This window comes from Canis aureus, chromosome 33 (genome assembly GCF_053574225.1).
Source record: "Canis aureus isolate CA01 chromosome 33, VMU_Caureus_v.1.0, whole genome shotgun sequence".
In the NCBI taxonomy this organism is placed as follows: Eukaryota; Metazoa; Chordata; class Mammalia; order Carnivora; family Canidae; genus Canis; species Canis aureus.
In genome coordinates, this window is record NC_135643.1 from 5,460,986 (window position 1) to 5,476,007 (window position 15,022).

General features: G+C 37.1%; 1 protein-coding gene across 1 annotated transcript in view; it reads left to right on the forward strand.

Annotated features, from left to right (window-relative positions):
* The window catches only part of CFAP299 (cilia and flagella associated protein 299), a 625,333-nt gene extending 614,312 nt beyond the window's left edge, over window positions 1-11,021 (forward strand). Inside the window, exon 9 of the mRNA XM_077882647.1 lies at window positions 10,869-11,021. Within this exon, the coding sequence (XP_077738773.1) occupies window positions 10,869-10,907 (39 nt within the window). The 3' untranslated portion in view covers window positions 10,908-11,021. The remainder of the gene's footprint in view (window positions 1-10,868) is intronic.
* Window positions 11,022-15,022: the final 4,001 nt, after the last annotated feature.

Here is a 15,022-nt window from a genome sequence, read left to right on the forward strand (position 1 = left end):
TTCAAGTCTCCTCCAGCACCCCACTCAACGAGCCAATTAGTATCCCTATTCAGCAGATGACAAAACTGAGTCAGAGGCTTTATAACCTGTGCAAGATCACATTGTAGACATATGGAAGACATATGCTTTTAGTCTGACATGTTACATTGCAAATCCTACTTTTCTCTGCTAGAATACATTATCTGAATGATGTCAAGGGACTGAATTAAGGCAATTGAACGTAGTCACTCTTGAGTCCCCTGATGCTTCTACCAGGAGTAGGGAAGTAAACACAAGTGAATAGTCACATAGTAGACAGGTCTTCAATAAAATATGTCAATAAGGGAGACATATCTGGTAGCATCTAGTGATGCTTCTCAGAAAGATAGAGAGAGAGAGATGAGCAGGAATAGAGCTGTTACCTCTCACATGATCTTCTCTCTACCTACCCAAGCCCTCACTTGTCACTGAAACCACTACTTCCCTTTAGCCCTTAACACAGCCATATAATTAGTTTCTCTTTGAAGTTTGTATTTTTTTTCTATATTTCTCTTTTATCCCTTCTTCCTTCAATCTTTCCTTCCTTTTACTTCCTCTCTGCCTTCTTATCCTTTCTTCCAGCCTTCCTTCCTTCTCATTTCTTTTTTCCCCCAACTACTATTTTATTATTGTTCTTTCATCATCAAGGCTCTGAAATAATACATGGTACCATTTGCCAATGTTGCACATCACACATAATTCATTCTGCATTGTCTAGAAAGTATTTGGGTCAAACAGGATATTAAAAAAGTAGTCTCAAAATCAGAATCTGTTAATGGAGCAGGCAAAAGTGTGTTGTGAAGGTCAAATGGACTTACCCAGAGGCACATAAAACATTCCTATTAAAAGTTTGGAGTGAAAAGTTAATTTCCAGGGTATCAAGCTGAATTTTGATTCTTCTCAGTACACACAAACCAAAGTTAAGTCCAAACACTGATGCATATAACTCTCGGATCCCATTATCTTGCAGAGAAAAGAATTATAATACTATAAGTCATGGACAAAGTATACTTCCTTTTATTCTCATCATGAACTTGTCCAATACACCATTTAACACTAAAATGAATTTCTAACTTAGCCTTCATAATAAAAAGGAACAATTCCCTGGTAGTTGACAATGCACATCAAATGAAATACAAAACAACCCATGACAAAAAGAGGCATTCCAGTTCAATCAAATAGGGCTTTTAAAAAGTCACATACTCAGGAATCATTTTGTAGCCTGTTGCTGTTGTCTTAAATATTCCTAAGGGGAGAATTAGCCTCCTCTCCCACCCACCAGCACCCTTTTTTACATTTCCCATTTGTCAAGCCATTTGTCAGCACGCAGTGGTATCCAAAGTGCCTGGACTTTGTCAGATTCTCATCTGGAAAACACAGCAAAGCTGTCTAAAGTCACTCACACAGCCACCTCCTTACAATGAACAGAACCCAGCTGATGTGCAACCTGCCACTCCTGACCCACACTCGCAGCACAAAGCACTCTGAGTAGCTGTGACACATCTATCTAGAGGACCATTAAAAAAAAGTGCAGTAACAGAAGGGACAAGAAGCAGGACTCCAGACCTGGCTCTGAGTATCTCCAGGCCTCAGTTTCTTCATCTTTAACATCAGACAAGAGCCAGATGATTATACCGGTCGTTTCCAGCTGAAAAACTCTAGAATGTAAATAAAAGCATCACCAGGCTGGGGTTTACTTTTTTAGCTGCATAGATAAGATTGAAGAATCGAGACATATTTTTTTTTATTTTAATCTGGGGGCTGTTTGCCCTAAACAAAAAGAAAAAAAGTGTGGGGTATGGCTGTGTGCTTTGGAACTTTACTTCGTCATTTTGGAAATTCTGAAACAAAGGGATACATAATAAAAGATCTCAGAAAGGATGCTACCTGTCCATGCATGAGAGAAGGAACTCGAGTTCCTTCTCTGATATCCATTTAGCACTCACTGTGGCTTAGGTGTTTAAATAGGTACATAGAAAAGATAGGGCCTCTGAAGGCGGCAGCATCTTGGTAAGGTCACTATCTTCTACAGTTTAGTCCTGAGAATTCACATCTGGAGCATTTTGATAAATGTTTTGCTTCTCTTTGACAGGAATAGGTTCCAAGAGCTTGCCTCACATTGATGAAGTAATAGTAACTGCCACATGAGGACCATATTAGGTACTTTCCCTATAATATATCCCTTCTTACAAACTGAGGAACTGAAGTTCAGAAACATTGAGAAACTTGCCTCAAATTCCTAAGAGTTTAAAAGGAGGTAGAGCTTGTGTCAAACTCTGATCTAACTGTAAAGTTATATTCCCCAGTATTCCAGCACACTGTGGGGCCTGGTCTAAATACTACCTGCATCAGAGAATTGCTTGGAGTGTCTATTAACAACATAGGTTCCTTGACTTCAGGCCAGATCTTCCAAATCTCTTTGTGTGTGTGTGTGTGTGTGTGTGTATGTGTATGTGTATGTGTATGTGTATGTGTATGTGTATGTGTTGTGGGACAAAAGGGGCAGGAATCTAGTTTGTTTTTTTTTTTAACAAGTTTCTTGAGTGATTGTTTCATATATTCAAATTTTAAAACTTTTGCATAATACTATATGGCCTTCCTAAGTAAAACTCACAAGAACCTTCTATCACCCAACAATCATAGGAAGAATTATAACAAGAAATCTCAATGCCAGGAACATTGTAATACCCAAGTTGGCTGGCCAGTCTATTTCCTTCCCAGCACATGAGAAACCAAACTCCTCTCAGCAAAGGGCCTAGTGAGTGAGCATGGAGTAAGTACAAAGGGGTTTGGATGAACTCAGGGGTAACATTAGTCTGTCTCCACAAGGGGATCAATCTGACAAGGAGGACCAGTTTGCTCAATCCTGTTTATGGCAGCAGGTCTAACTTTGCACCGATAAATTCTTGCTTTTTGTCTACCCAGGCCAATTCCAATCTCCTATTGATACACTCTACACCAATCAGGTGGTGAATTTCTGAGGGTTACATGGCTGTAAGAAGCAGGACTGGGATTTGAACACATGCAGCTGAGCCCCAGATCACTCTTATCTACCCTGCCATTGCTTCTAGGAATATCTCATATGCTTATTTTTACTACTATTTTTTGATGGAACACAGATCTCTACATTTAGGTGACATTTTAAAGAAAAGATTGTGAATATAACAATTAAAGGTACAACTGGCTCTGCATGATATTTGTCAATCCTGAAAATGAGAATGGCCTGAAAAAAAAATGAAATTTTATTTATAATATCCATTTGTCATGTTTCCATAAGCATAGTACTCACCCTTACTCAGTGATGATCTTAAAAGTACATACTATAAATGCTACACATAAATTATCACTAGAAATATAAAACCAATTGTATAAAACAGTGTGATGCATCACTTCTTTCCCCTAGTTATCTCATCCCTCCTGATGAGATAACTGGGTGTCTGGGTGTTTTTACTGATAAATTATTTCACAATCACCAGAACTTAAGTGAATTTAGACTTTATCTTTTTATTTTTTGTTTGTTTGTTTTAGATTTTATTTATTTATTTGACAGAGAGAGAGCCAGAGAGCACAAGTAGAGGGAGAGGGAAAAGCAGACCCCCCACTGAACAGGATGCCTGATGTGGGGCCTGATCCCAGACCTTAGGATCATAACCTGAGCTGAAGGCAGATGTTTAACTGACTGAGCCACCCAGGAGCCCCAGAACTTAGACTTTCTATTTCATGGTACCACTCTTACTGTATCACTGGTGATACTGAAGATGGGTTCCAAGTAAGCTGAACTCATTTATACATTTACTTTAAAAAGATTCCTTTGAAGATCAATAACATCAGAAGATGAGGGTCTGCAAGAATGATGACAGGCCAGATACAAGCTCCATTTCTTCTCTTTTGTGTGAAGATGCAACTTATACAACATCCTGAAATTTCAAATAGAGACAGAGTAATTTGAATTTTCAAAAGAAGTGACTTAGGAAGCTATAACCTCTATTGGAATTCGGAACCAGAAAAGGTTTATTCCTGAAATGTTTCTCTTATTTTTAAAAAAACAATTTAAAAGAGCAAGAATGGGAAACCTGGGTAGCCCAGCGGTTGAGCATCTGCCTTTGGCTCAGGGTGTGATCCTGGAGTCCCAGGATCAAGTCCCACATCGGGCTCCCTGTGTGGAGCCTGCTTCTCTGTCTCTGCCTCTCTGTGTGTCTCTCATGAATAAATAAATAAAAATATTTTAATAAATAAATAAACAAACAAACAAGAATTGGGGCATTTGAGTCGCACAGTCACTTAAGCATCCAACTCTTGGTTTCTGTTCAGGTCATAATCTCAGGGTCATAAGACTGAGACCCACGTTCTGCTCTGCTCTCAGCATGAAGTCTGCTTACCATTTTTCTCTCTCCCTTTCCCTCTGCCTTTCCCCATCACTCTCTCCCTCTTTCTCTCTCAAATAAATAAATAAATCTTTTTTAAAAGTAAATAATAAATAAATAAATAAATAAATAAATAAATAAATAAATAAATAAAAATAAATAACCAAGAATTTGTTTTCCCCTTCACGTTACTTTGATTTTATGTTTGATTGATAAATAACAACCAGGCTACAATATTTTACTTATTTAAGAAAATTTCCAGCAAACTTATCCCAATTGAACAGGCAAAATATACTATAATGCTGCATCAAGTCTAGACTGAAGTTAATTATAAATAATACAAAAACCATTTTAGACTTCTTGCTCTACGAGGTAAGTCAAGCATCTCATCAATTGATATATTATCAAGAGATTAAACACTACAACCAAATCAATAAAAGATTAAATGATTCAGTTCTAGGTAAATGACAATATGAACACCAATACCACCCTGAAAAAAAGAGTATCAAAGAGTCTCTCATTCTAGAGGAAGAATATCAAATATGCATCTTATGCGTAAGGTCTATGGTTAGCCTCTTGCACTATTGGTGGGAATGTGAAATGGTGCAGTCACTCTGGAAAACTGTGTGGAGGTTCCTCAGAGAGTTAAAAATAGACCTGCCCTATGACCCAGCAATTGCACTGTCGGGGATTTACCCCAAAGATACAGATGCAATGAAACACCGGGACACCTGCACCCCAATGTTTATAGCAACAATGTCCACAATAGCCAAACTGTGGATGGAGCCTCGGTGTCCATCGAAAGATGAATGGATAAAGAAGATGTGGTCTATGTATACAATGGAATATTCCTCAGCCATTAGAAACGACAAATACCCACCATTTATTTCGATGTGGATGGAACTGGAGGGTATTATGCTGAGTGAAATAAGTCAATCGGAGAAGGACAAACATTATATGGCCTCATCTATTTGGGGAATATAAATAATAGTGAAAGGGAATAAAGGGGAAAGGAGGAAAAATAAGTGGGAAATATCAGAAAGAGAGACAGAACATGGAAGACTCCTAACTCTGGGAAATGAACTAAGGGTGGTGGAAGGGGAGGAGGGCGGGGGTTGGGGGTGACTAGGTGGCGGGCACTGAGGTGGGCACTTGACGGGATGAGCACTGGGTGTTATCCTATATGTTGGCAAATTGAACACCAATAAAAAATAAATTTATTATTAAAAAAAAGGTCTATGGTTAGCATTTTGAAGAGCATGTATAAGATACAGAATCTTCCAAGGTTTTCCAAGACAACCTTGATTTCAAACATCCTGCCCTATTCACCCCAGGTAATTACTGAATGGCTCCTATGTGCCATACTATTTGTCAAACTATGTATCCTAAATTTTGCTTGGAAAATATGATCAGAATAGGCTTTTGCTTCATCTACCATCATTGGATTTTGTCAGGATTTCTTTTCAAAATGTACTTCACAGAACTTGGACTTGAAGGAGTCCATTGTAAGAGTTAATGTTTCTGAAGCCAGACTGCCTGGATTCTTAACATAGTCCCTACTTGCTACCTACTTGCTGTATGACCCAGGGAATGCAATTTAGCCCCTTGGAGACATAGTTTCCTCAACTAGCAAAATGAATACTAATAATAGGTGTCGTATTGGGTTGTTAAGATATTAACTTCTCAGTAAATATTAATTCAATATTTTATCTAAGCTATTAATCAATTTAATTGACCATTGGATGAGACCAATACAGAGATACTACCATTTTACTTCAAAAATGGCCTCATGATAGGGGTGCCTGGGTGGCACAGTTGATTAAGCATCCAATTCTTGGTTTTGGCTCACATCATGATCTCAGGGGTGTGAGATTCAGCCCCAAGACGGGTTCCATACTCAGTGTGGCGTCTGCTTGAGAGTCTCTCTCCTCTTGCCCTTCCCACTTGTACTCTTTCTCTCTCTCAAATAAATCAACAATTTTTTTAAAAAAACTGGCTTCATATACTATAAGAGGGGTATACAATTTGTACTTGAACTATGGATTTATTGATATGCTAGATTATCTTACCTTCTACCTTGCTTTTAATTTATAATATATAACTCCTATATTATTATATAAGTACCTTAACAATGTGAGAAAACATTCTTGTCAATTTCTTGTTGCCAGTATCTTATTACTTTAATTGCTCATTAAAGGAAAACCTTTCAGGATGGCATTATCGCATCTGCCTCATTATCTGTCTCCATATATTTTTAAATGAATGGAACTGCTCATTACACCAGAACCAAATTATTTCAGGTATTGCATCAAGGATATATTTGTTTACTCTTCTCTTCTTTGGTCTACATCAATATCAATACATACTTAATATCAGATATTCTATTTTTAATGTCTAATAAAAGGTTGGCAAATGAAATGCCAATATGGCATACATTTAACTTGGGATAGAATATATTTATACATGACTTTTTTTTTTTCCCCAAAAAGACAACCTGAATAGAAGGAATTATCTTGAAAAGTGTATAAGCAAGAAAATCTGAGTTCAACAAATAAGAATCCATTAATTCTTGAGAAGTAATTGTTATAGTAAACAACTACAAAGAAGCCAACTAAATGATGCTTGTAGAAAACCAGTTCTCATGGGTCCACTATGGAAGGACAGATGGTATAACATGAGGAAACCAACTGTGTAGTGCTGAAGTAGAGTCAAAGCATTAAAGGGGGGGAAAGAAAGGCTTATTCGGTCATGTGCAGAACAACTGTAACCCACACAATCTAACATAAGCATATCCCAGTCATACAGCCAATAAGCCTCACTCACAGTAGGAATTAAAGAAATGTGAGTTGTATGAAGAAATAATGAATGAGTTTGATCCTGAACTACAAGAAGGTAGAAAATGCAGAATAATGTGTTATATGTGCTTTTTATTTGTTTGGTTTTTGGCATAATGGCAATCAATTAATCTACCTCTCTAAACCTCAGTTCCTTCTTTAGGAAAATATATATAGTAATAATACTATAATTTAATGCTCCTTCCTACTCCAAAGGGCTATTGTAAATTTCAAATGAGAATATTCTGGAATTTACAAATGCTATACACAATTAAGTAATTTTTATTTCATTTCCTTGAAAAAAGTAAAAAGCCACTGGTATATTTATAAAGATTCTATCCCTTTCAATCTGCCGTTATATATCTAGAGGTGTGAGGATGAAGTTAAGGGTAGGATGGAAAAGGAAGAAATAAGTATACCTATGGAAGGAAGGTAGAGAATCTTCAATTATCCTTCCCCGTGATGGTTTAGAGAGACTGTCTACAGAAGCTGTGAAGCAAGGTAAGGAAGTCAGCATTGTTTTCCTCTGTAAGTCAAGCACTGGATGGCTTATATGGAACATGACGTGGTCCCTGAGGAGAAAGGTGAGAGATAGCAGTTGGCAACAGTAAGTTGAAGAACAGTCATCACAAATTCAAGGTGTGAAAAGCACTATTAGTCACACAGGGCTATTTCAAGCTTCACTTGTACTCCTATCAAGCAATATGTGAGAAATGTAGCCTCCTTCCCTCCACTTTCTGAATGCAGAGGGAAGACTGTTCAGAAAGGGGAAACAAAGAGTTTCTTGTGTTAAAATATTAATTATTTGTGGGTGGTGCTTTCTAAACATAGCCAGGAGTTGTTATTGAAATGCAAATGTGAAAAAAAAAGAAATGCAAATGTGTGTTTATTGCCCTGAGGGACATGCTGTTAAAAAAAAAAAAAAAAAAGACAATACCCAGGGCTGGAAATTGCCCCATGGGCCAAGGGCAGATGTTGGGCAAGAGCACAAACCTGAAGAGAGGACAGGAAGAAAGGAGAAGGGGCAGGGAGGGGAAAAAAGGTCAGAAAGAAGTAGAAAAGGCCAGAGTGGACATCCCACGAGAGCTGATTAAAAAGTCACAGCTGAGCCCAGCCTTTGTCAAATCCAAGGAAGAATTCACTAGATTTAACGGGTAGAGTAGTCAACTAGTGAGGATTGGAAGACTCTTCCCAGTAGAAGCAAATATGATAAAGCTGATCTATTCTGCCTTCATCCTATGAAATGATATTGTACCCGGTAAGGTAGGGCCCAGCTATTCCTTCCCCTTTTACTATTAAGTAAAAATTGACCTAGAAATAAAATAGCCTTAGGGCACCCACATACAGAGCAGAATAACAGAATCACTAGAGATGCGATAGAGAAGAGACAGAAAAAGCTGAGCTTATGAAATACTTAATGGAGAGCTTTCCCACTCAACTTTTTTGCTCACTGAATGGTGGAAGGAGAAAAAAACCTGGGACTCCCTAGGAAGGGGCCTGGAAGAAATAGAGGGAAATCAAATAAGCAAACTCCCATTCTTTCAGCTTTTCCTCACTTTAGCCATGCTGGAATATTAATAAAAACAACAACTAAAAACAAATGAATAAACAACTAGATATATTCGTGGACTTAGATGCACTCAGTCAATCATGCACCCTTGCTATATCAGGACAGCTTAATATACAAAGGCAAAATATTCAGGAAACTTGAATATGCTACAGTTTGGCAGGGAAGCAGAGCTGGGACTAAATTCATACCTGCTTGTCTCCTTTAGACTCAAAGTGCCTCCATATATGACTATATTTATTCAACATCCTTTTGTACTAAGCACTGTTCACTGTGTGGAATGCTGGAGCAGTAAACAAGGTACTCAACAGGGAAACACAAGACAGCACAGTTTGTAGGGAGTGGGACCGGAGAAGACTGCAGGCTCCTCTTGGCTGTGGAGAGACTTCATGAAGGAAGTAAGGGCTGAGCAGGAGTTTGCCACCTGTACCCTGCCAAGGATGACTTTCTTGGAAGAAAGAACTGACTAGTCATCAGCAAACTAAACCCCACTGGATTGGCATTTAAATGTTGTATTTTGAAAGGAATCTTAGAAGTCTTAAAGTATTTTGTCCCAGAGAATAGACATATTCTTTTGAGAAGGGGTAAAAGGATGTGAAGAAACTATGCTCCTTGAGAGAAATTAAGAAATTTTATGAAAGCCTTAAAAATAGGTGAACAAGATTCACATTCTCATAGTATCTGAGTAACATAAAGGATGTGTTAAAATAGTGACTTACTAATTCAATATTTTCACAAAATATATGAGTTCTTACAGGTTTTTTAGTGTGTTTTATTCTTTTTTGTTGTAGTTATTCTACTGAAAAGACCTAATCACTTAAAAAATAAAAAAAAAAAACAAGTAAAGGATTCTGTGAATTGTATGAGTATTTAGAAGCCTCTTAATTTTTTAGAGGCTTCTAAATCAATCAATGTTTTGCTCCTATGATTGTAAGAATCAGGATAATTAGAGTTTGGTTTTTGAAATGGTAATTACTTGATCCTGTTCCATAACTGTATTCATTGATACATGAGGATTCATAGTAGGCCTACTAGGAAACAGTTTTTGCCATATATCCACCAACATTAACATTCCAAAAATATGTCCTATTCTTTCTTTGAGATATAGTTTATAACATGCATTTTTTGTTTTAATTTTTATTTGTTATTGAAGTATAGTAGACATAAAATAGTTTCATGTGAAAAAAAAAAAAATAGTTTCATGTGGTTATCCCTGGGTGACTCAGTGGTTTAGCACCTGCCTTTGGCCCAGGGCGTGATCTTGGAGTCCTGGGATCAAGTCCCACATCGGGCTCCCTGCGTAGAGCCTGCTTCTCCCTCTGCCTGTGTCTCTGTCTCTCATGAATAAATAAATAAAATCTTAAAAAAAATAAAATAGTTTCATGTGTTCAGCATAGTGATTTGACAATTCTATAATTATGTTATACCACAGTAAGTATAGCTACCTTCTGTCACCATATAAAGTTATTACACTATTATTGACCAAATTCCCTTTGCTATGTTTTTCATCCCCATGACTTACTTATAACTGGAATTTTGTACCTCTTAATATCCTTCACCTATTTCATGTATTCACTTATAATATATATTTTTAAAGGTACCTTTTAGAAGTGATATATGGGAACAACATAGTAAGACTTGCATTAAATGATCTTTAAAATACAATGAAGTGATACAGTATCTTGAAAGAGAAAAAAAATCTACAATTTGCTGAGTTTCTGTGTATCAAGTACATTAGATTACCTTATTTAATCTGTATAATAGTCTTTAGAAATAGAGTCAATTCTTTGTTATTCATAATAGTCACCTTTTATAAAGTCACCATAAACACTGTATTGGAGGATATAGAACCAATGTTCTATAATGTTCCGGGTTAAAGAAATATGGAGTTAGGTTCCTGCAAATCTCTGATCATAGTTATTTTCCATAACCAGTGAACACATAGCTTTGCTTTATGTGTGTTTCTGCTTAAAGACACCTTATCTATTATATGTTGTTCATTTATTAATGCTGAACTCATGGCCAACATTCAAGCATAACTCATGTGTGATAAAGTTTATATAACTCATGTGTTTTCTCCATTAGGCACATCAAGCCTTCTTATGCATCAAGAACAGCACTTGAGCACCATGCTTGGGGGCTATCGTGGAGGGAAAGTCACCAACAAAAAAAAAAACACATAAATGTGAAAAAAACATGGCATCCAGTAGACTGTGAAAAGGACACCTGTTTATAGTATGAGAACTGAAATAAGAACATCACCTTATCCAACTTTAACAGGAAATGTGTACATTGGAAAGCTCACATTTTTCACCATTCTGCACATGTCCATGAATGATTGCAAAGGTGCCAAATATTGATTTTGAGGATACAAATAAATACTAATGAGTAGGTGAATTTGCACATACAGAATCTGCAAATAATGAAGATTGATTATAAAGTCTGTTCATCCTAATAGGGAAATAGAGACCTAGAGAACTTAAATAATTTGTCCAAGCTCATCCAGTTGGGGAATAACTGGCACAATAATTGTTCAAAATTAGCCTCCTCTTGAAACTTTAACCTCAACTAAATTTCCATATAGTCAGTGTACTGGAAGGATTCGGAACATAGTGGCTGGGTTCAAATCCTACTTCTTCCATTTACTAGTTGTCTGCCCTTGGAATCTCAGTACCACCTCACCCCACCCCACCCCCACCAAGCCTGATTATCTCCCTGATGAAGTGGGGACAATAACAAGTGCCATTAATTGAGTGGCTGTGGGGATTAGAGTGACTAGTACAGTTCTTAGCTGTGAAGTGCTCAGTAACTATTAACTTCGTAGGCTCTATTACTTTCTCTGTAGCCACCATATATTGAATGCCAACTGAGTTGTACACTGAACCAGGAACATGGTATTTATATAGTCCATCTCACAACCTATGACAAAGGTTAAAACACATTTTATAGATGAGTAAACTGAGGCTCATAGAGGTTTAAGCTAAGTGTAAGCTTACTGCTAAGGTTAGTAGAGAAATTCAGATTTGAACTCAACTTTGACTCCAGCCAGCTTGTTTCTAATGCCTTCTCCCAGTGCCTCTTGGGTCCATCATTACAGGATCTGTATTTGAAGAATAATTATTTAACAGTGATTACATACCCCACAGCACAAAATGCAACCCTCTTTCATCTGCTTTGTGCTTTTATATACAATTTCAGATGAATTAGAAATTCTCTAATTGCAAATACAGCTATGTCAGGACTCTGATGTATTAGTCATAATGCTATGTCAATTAGATAAAGAATAGCTCATCTTCATATTTTGTGACCTGAAAAATATACCAACAATATCCCTATTTTTCCTTAATTTCTTTTTGAAATATCTCCATCGCTTCCTCAAGACTATAATGTTGTAGACATAGAAGTCTTCAAGAGGCATTTAAAGTGAGGTGCTGGGATCCCTGGGTGGCGCAGCGGTTTGGCGCCTGCCTTTGGCCTAGGGCGCGATCCTGGAGACCCGGGATCGAATCCCACATCGGGCTCCCGGTGCATGGAGCCTGCTTCTCTCTCTGCCTGTGTCTCTGCCTCCCTCTCTCTCTCTCTGTAACTATCATAAATAAATAAAAATTAAAAAAAAAATAAAACATTAAAAAAAATTAAAAAAAATAAATAAATAAAGTGAGGTGCTTGTGATGATTCATTTTATGTCAACTTGGCAAGGCTAGGGTACCTAACTGTTTCATTGAGCACCAATCCAAATGTTGCTAGGAAGATATTTGTGATTATTATTAATAGTTTTTGTAGATATGATTAACAGTTACAATGAGTTGACTATAAGTAGACCAGATTATTCTCCATGTGCAGGTCTCATCCAATCAGTTGAAGTTTTTAAGAACAAAGGCTGAGATTTCCGGAGGAAAAAGGAATTCTGCCTGGAGACTTCATAGAAATCCTGCCTGAGTTCCCAGCCTGCCAGACCTATTCCAAGGACTGGAGATTCAAGACTACAACACCAACTCTTCCCTGAATTTCCATCTATCTACAGTCATGTGAACCAAATCCTTAAGTGAAATCTCTTGATAAATAGATGGATAATAGATAGGTAGATAGATAGAGATAGATAGATCTGTGTGTGTGTCCTATTGGTTCTGTTTTTCCAGAGAACTTTGACTAATCCAGTGACCAACTATCCTACTTTGCTCAGGACAGAGAAATTGTATGGGATGTGGACATTTCAGTTTTAAAGTCAGGATAGACTTGAGCCAACTAGGACAAGTTGGTCACCCTGCATTAAAGTATCTCTACCCTGTAGCAAGTGGCATGGTGAAAGGAAATATTAGTGCCATACAGATTTGCAGGATCCTTCCAATTATCTTGGCACAAGTTATCCAGCCAATAACAGGTCAAACTATGTTAACTTTGTACTGCCCTAGGTTGTGTTTGTGCATGATAAAGTTCACATAACATAAAATTTACTATTTAAACCAGTTTAAAGCAACATACCAATGTGCAAACATCATTACCATCTACTTGTGGAGTCTTTGCATCACCCTAAACAGAATCTCATGCTTGTTAAGCAGTCACTCTTCCCAGCTCCTGGCAACCATGAATCTGTTTTCTATCTCTACGGATATGCTTATTCTAGATATTTCGTATTAATGGAATCATACAACACAAGGTAAAATTTGTACATAAATGTTCATGGCAGTTCCATTTCACAATAATAGAAACGACCCAAATGTCCATCAGCAGGTGACTGGATAAATAAAATGTGGTATATCAATTTAAGGAATCTTATTTGGCAATGAGAAAGAATAAAGTCCTGAATACATGCCATTATGACATGTATATGTGTTGAAAACACTATGCTAAGTTTAGTAGGTTTTATAAGAGTACACAAGACAAGAATTAAAACAGAAAGAAAAAAATTCAGACTTTTTTTTTAGGTTTCCATTCAGGACCACAAGATAAACTTTGCAAAGATCCTCTCCTAACCATGTTACTACCCTATAATACTGTGTCCTCCATGTACTAATCTTTGCTGAAATCACTTAGCAACTCTCTTTCACTACCAAGCTTCCTTGGAAGCTTAGAGATTTGAGAGAATAGTTTGATTAATTCAATCCTTCAAGTATTTTATAATATTATATATAAATGTGTGTATGGTTAATATACAGAGGAATTAAGACTTGGCGGGGTGGGATCAGTATATTACCCCAAAACCCCAATTAGATAGGCATAAGACCAAGGCATGGCTCTAACACCTAGGCCCATTCTCTTACATATAAAAAATATAGTAAACCATGAACATTCACTTTTATAAAATAGCAACTCAGGAGATTTAAATTCAAACATAAGTATGGAGTATAAATAGAAGGACAAATACAATCAGGTGGACTCAGTTAAGGAGGTCATAGTGTTAAGCATGTAGTGTATGCCCAATGACATATCACATTGAATTAAAAGGTTGCCTGAAGGAATTAAGTTTTGACCTAGACTTTTACAATTCAAGGAACACAGATTATGAGAGAGACTGAGGAAAAGTGTTTCAGGATTTAAATCATTTATTCATGCATTCAACAACTCTTTGACAAGCAGCTACTATGACCAGGTGCTTTTTATGGTTCTGAGGCCGTAACTGTCCTTACACACATAGAGTTTACACAGAGGGCAGGCCAATAATAGCAAAATGGTCAGATGTATTGAGTTTATGGAAAAATGTAAGCAGAGAAGAAGCTGATGAAAGATAGAGGCCCTTGAATTCTGGACTGAGGTGTTCAAATGTTAGATATGTTAGGCCCTAGATAGTCTCAATAGATTCCTGGAGCATGAAGATATCATCCTTGGCTATTCTTGTCCTATTTCTGTGTGTGGAAAAAGATAGGGAATATAAACAAGTGATTGTTCTAAACGGTCATGAATATGAGTGCAGTCTGCCATTGCACAGGAAGATAACAGTATGACTGTGGCCTTCCCACTTTTTCACAGGATTTTTAAAAACTCCTATCAAGACTGACTTTGTGCAGGGCTTAGTTACACATGCGGCTATTATTACTCTGATAAGAAAAACCATTAAACACCTGTGTTGGGTAATATATGTCAATAACATCTCCCCTAGATCAGGACTCCATCTATACTCATCAATATTTAGCAGGACTTCTACCATGACCTGGTAAATAGATACGAAAAAGTCCACCTCTCTGCAGAAGTAGAGATAAGTACTTCCCCAGAATATTACTATAAGATGCTACTTGGATCTC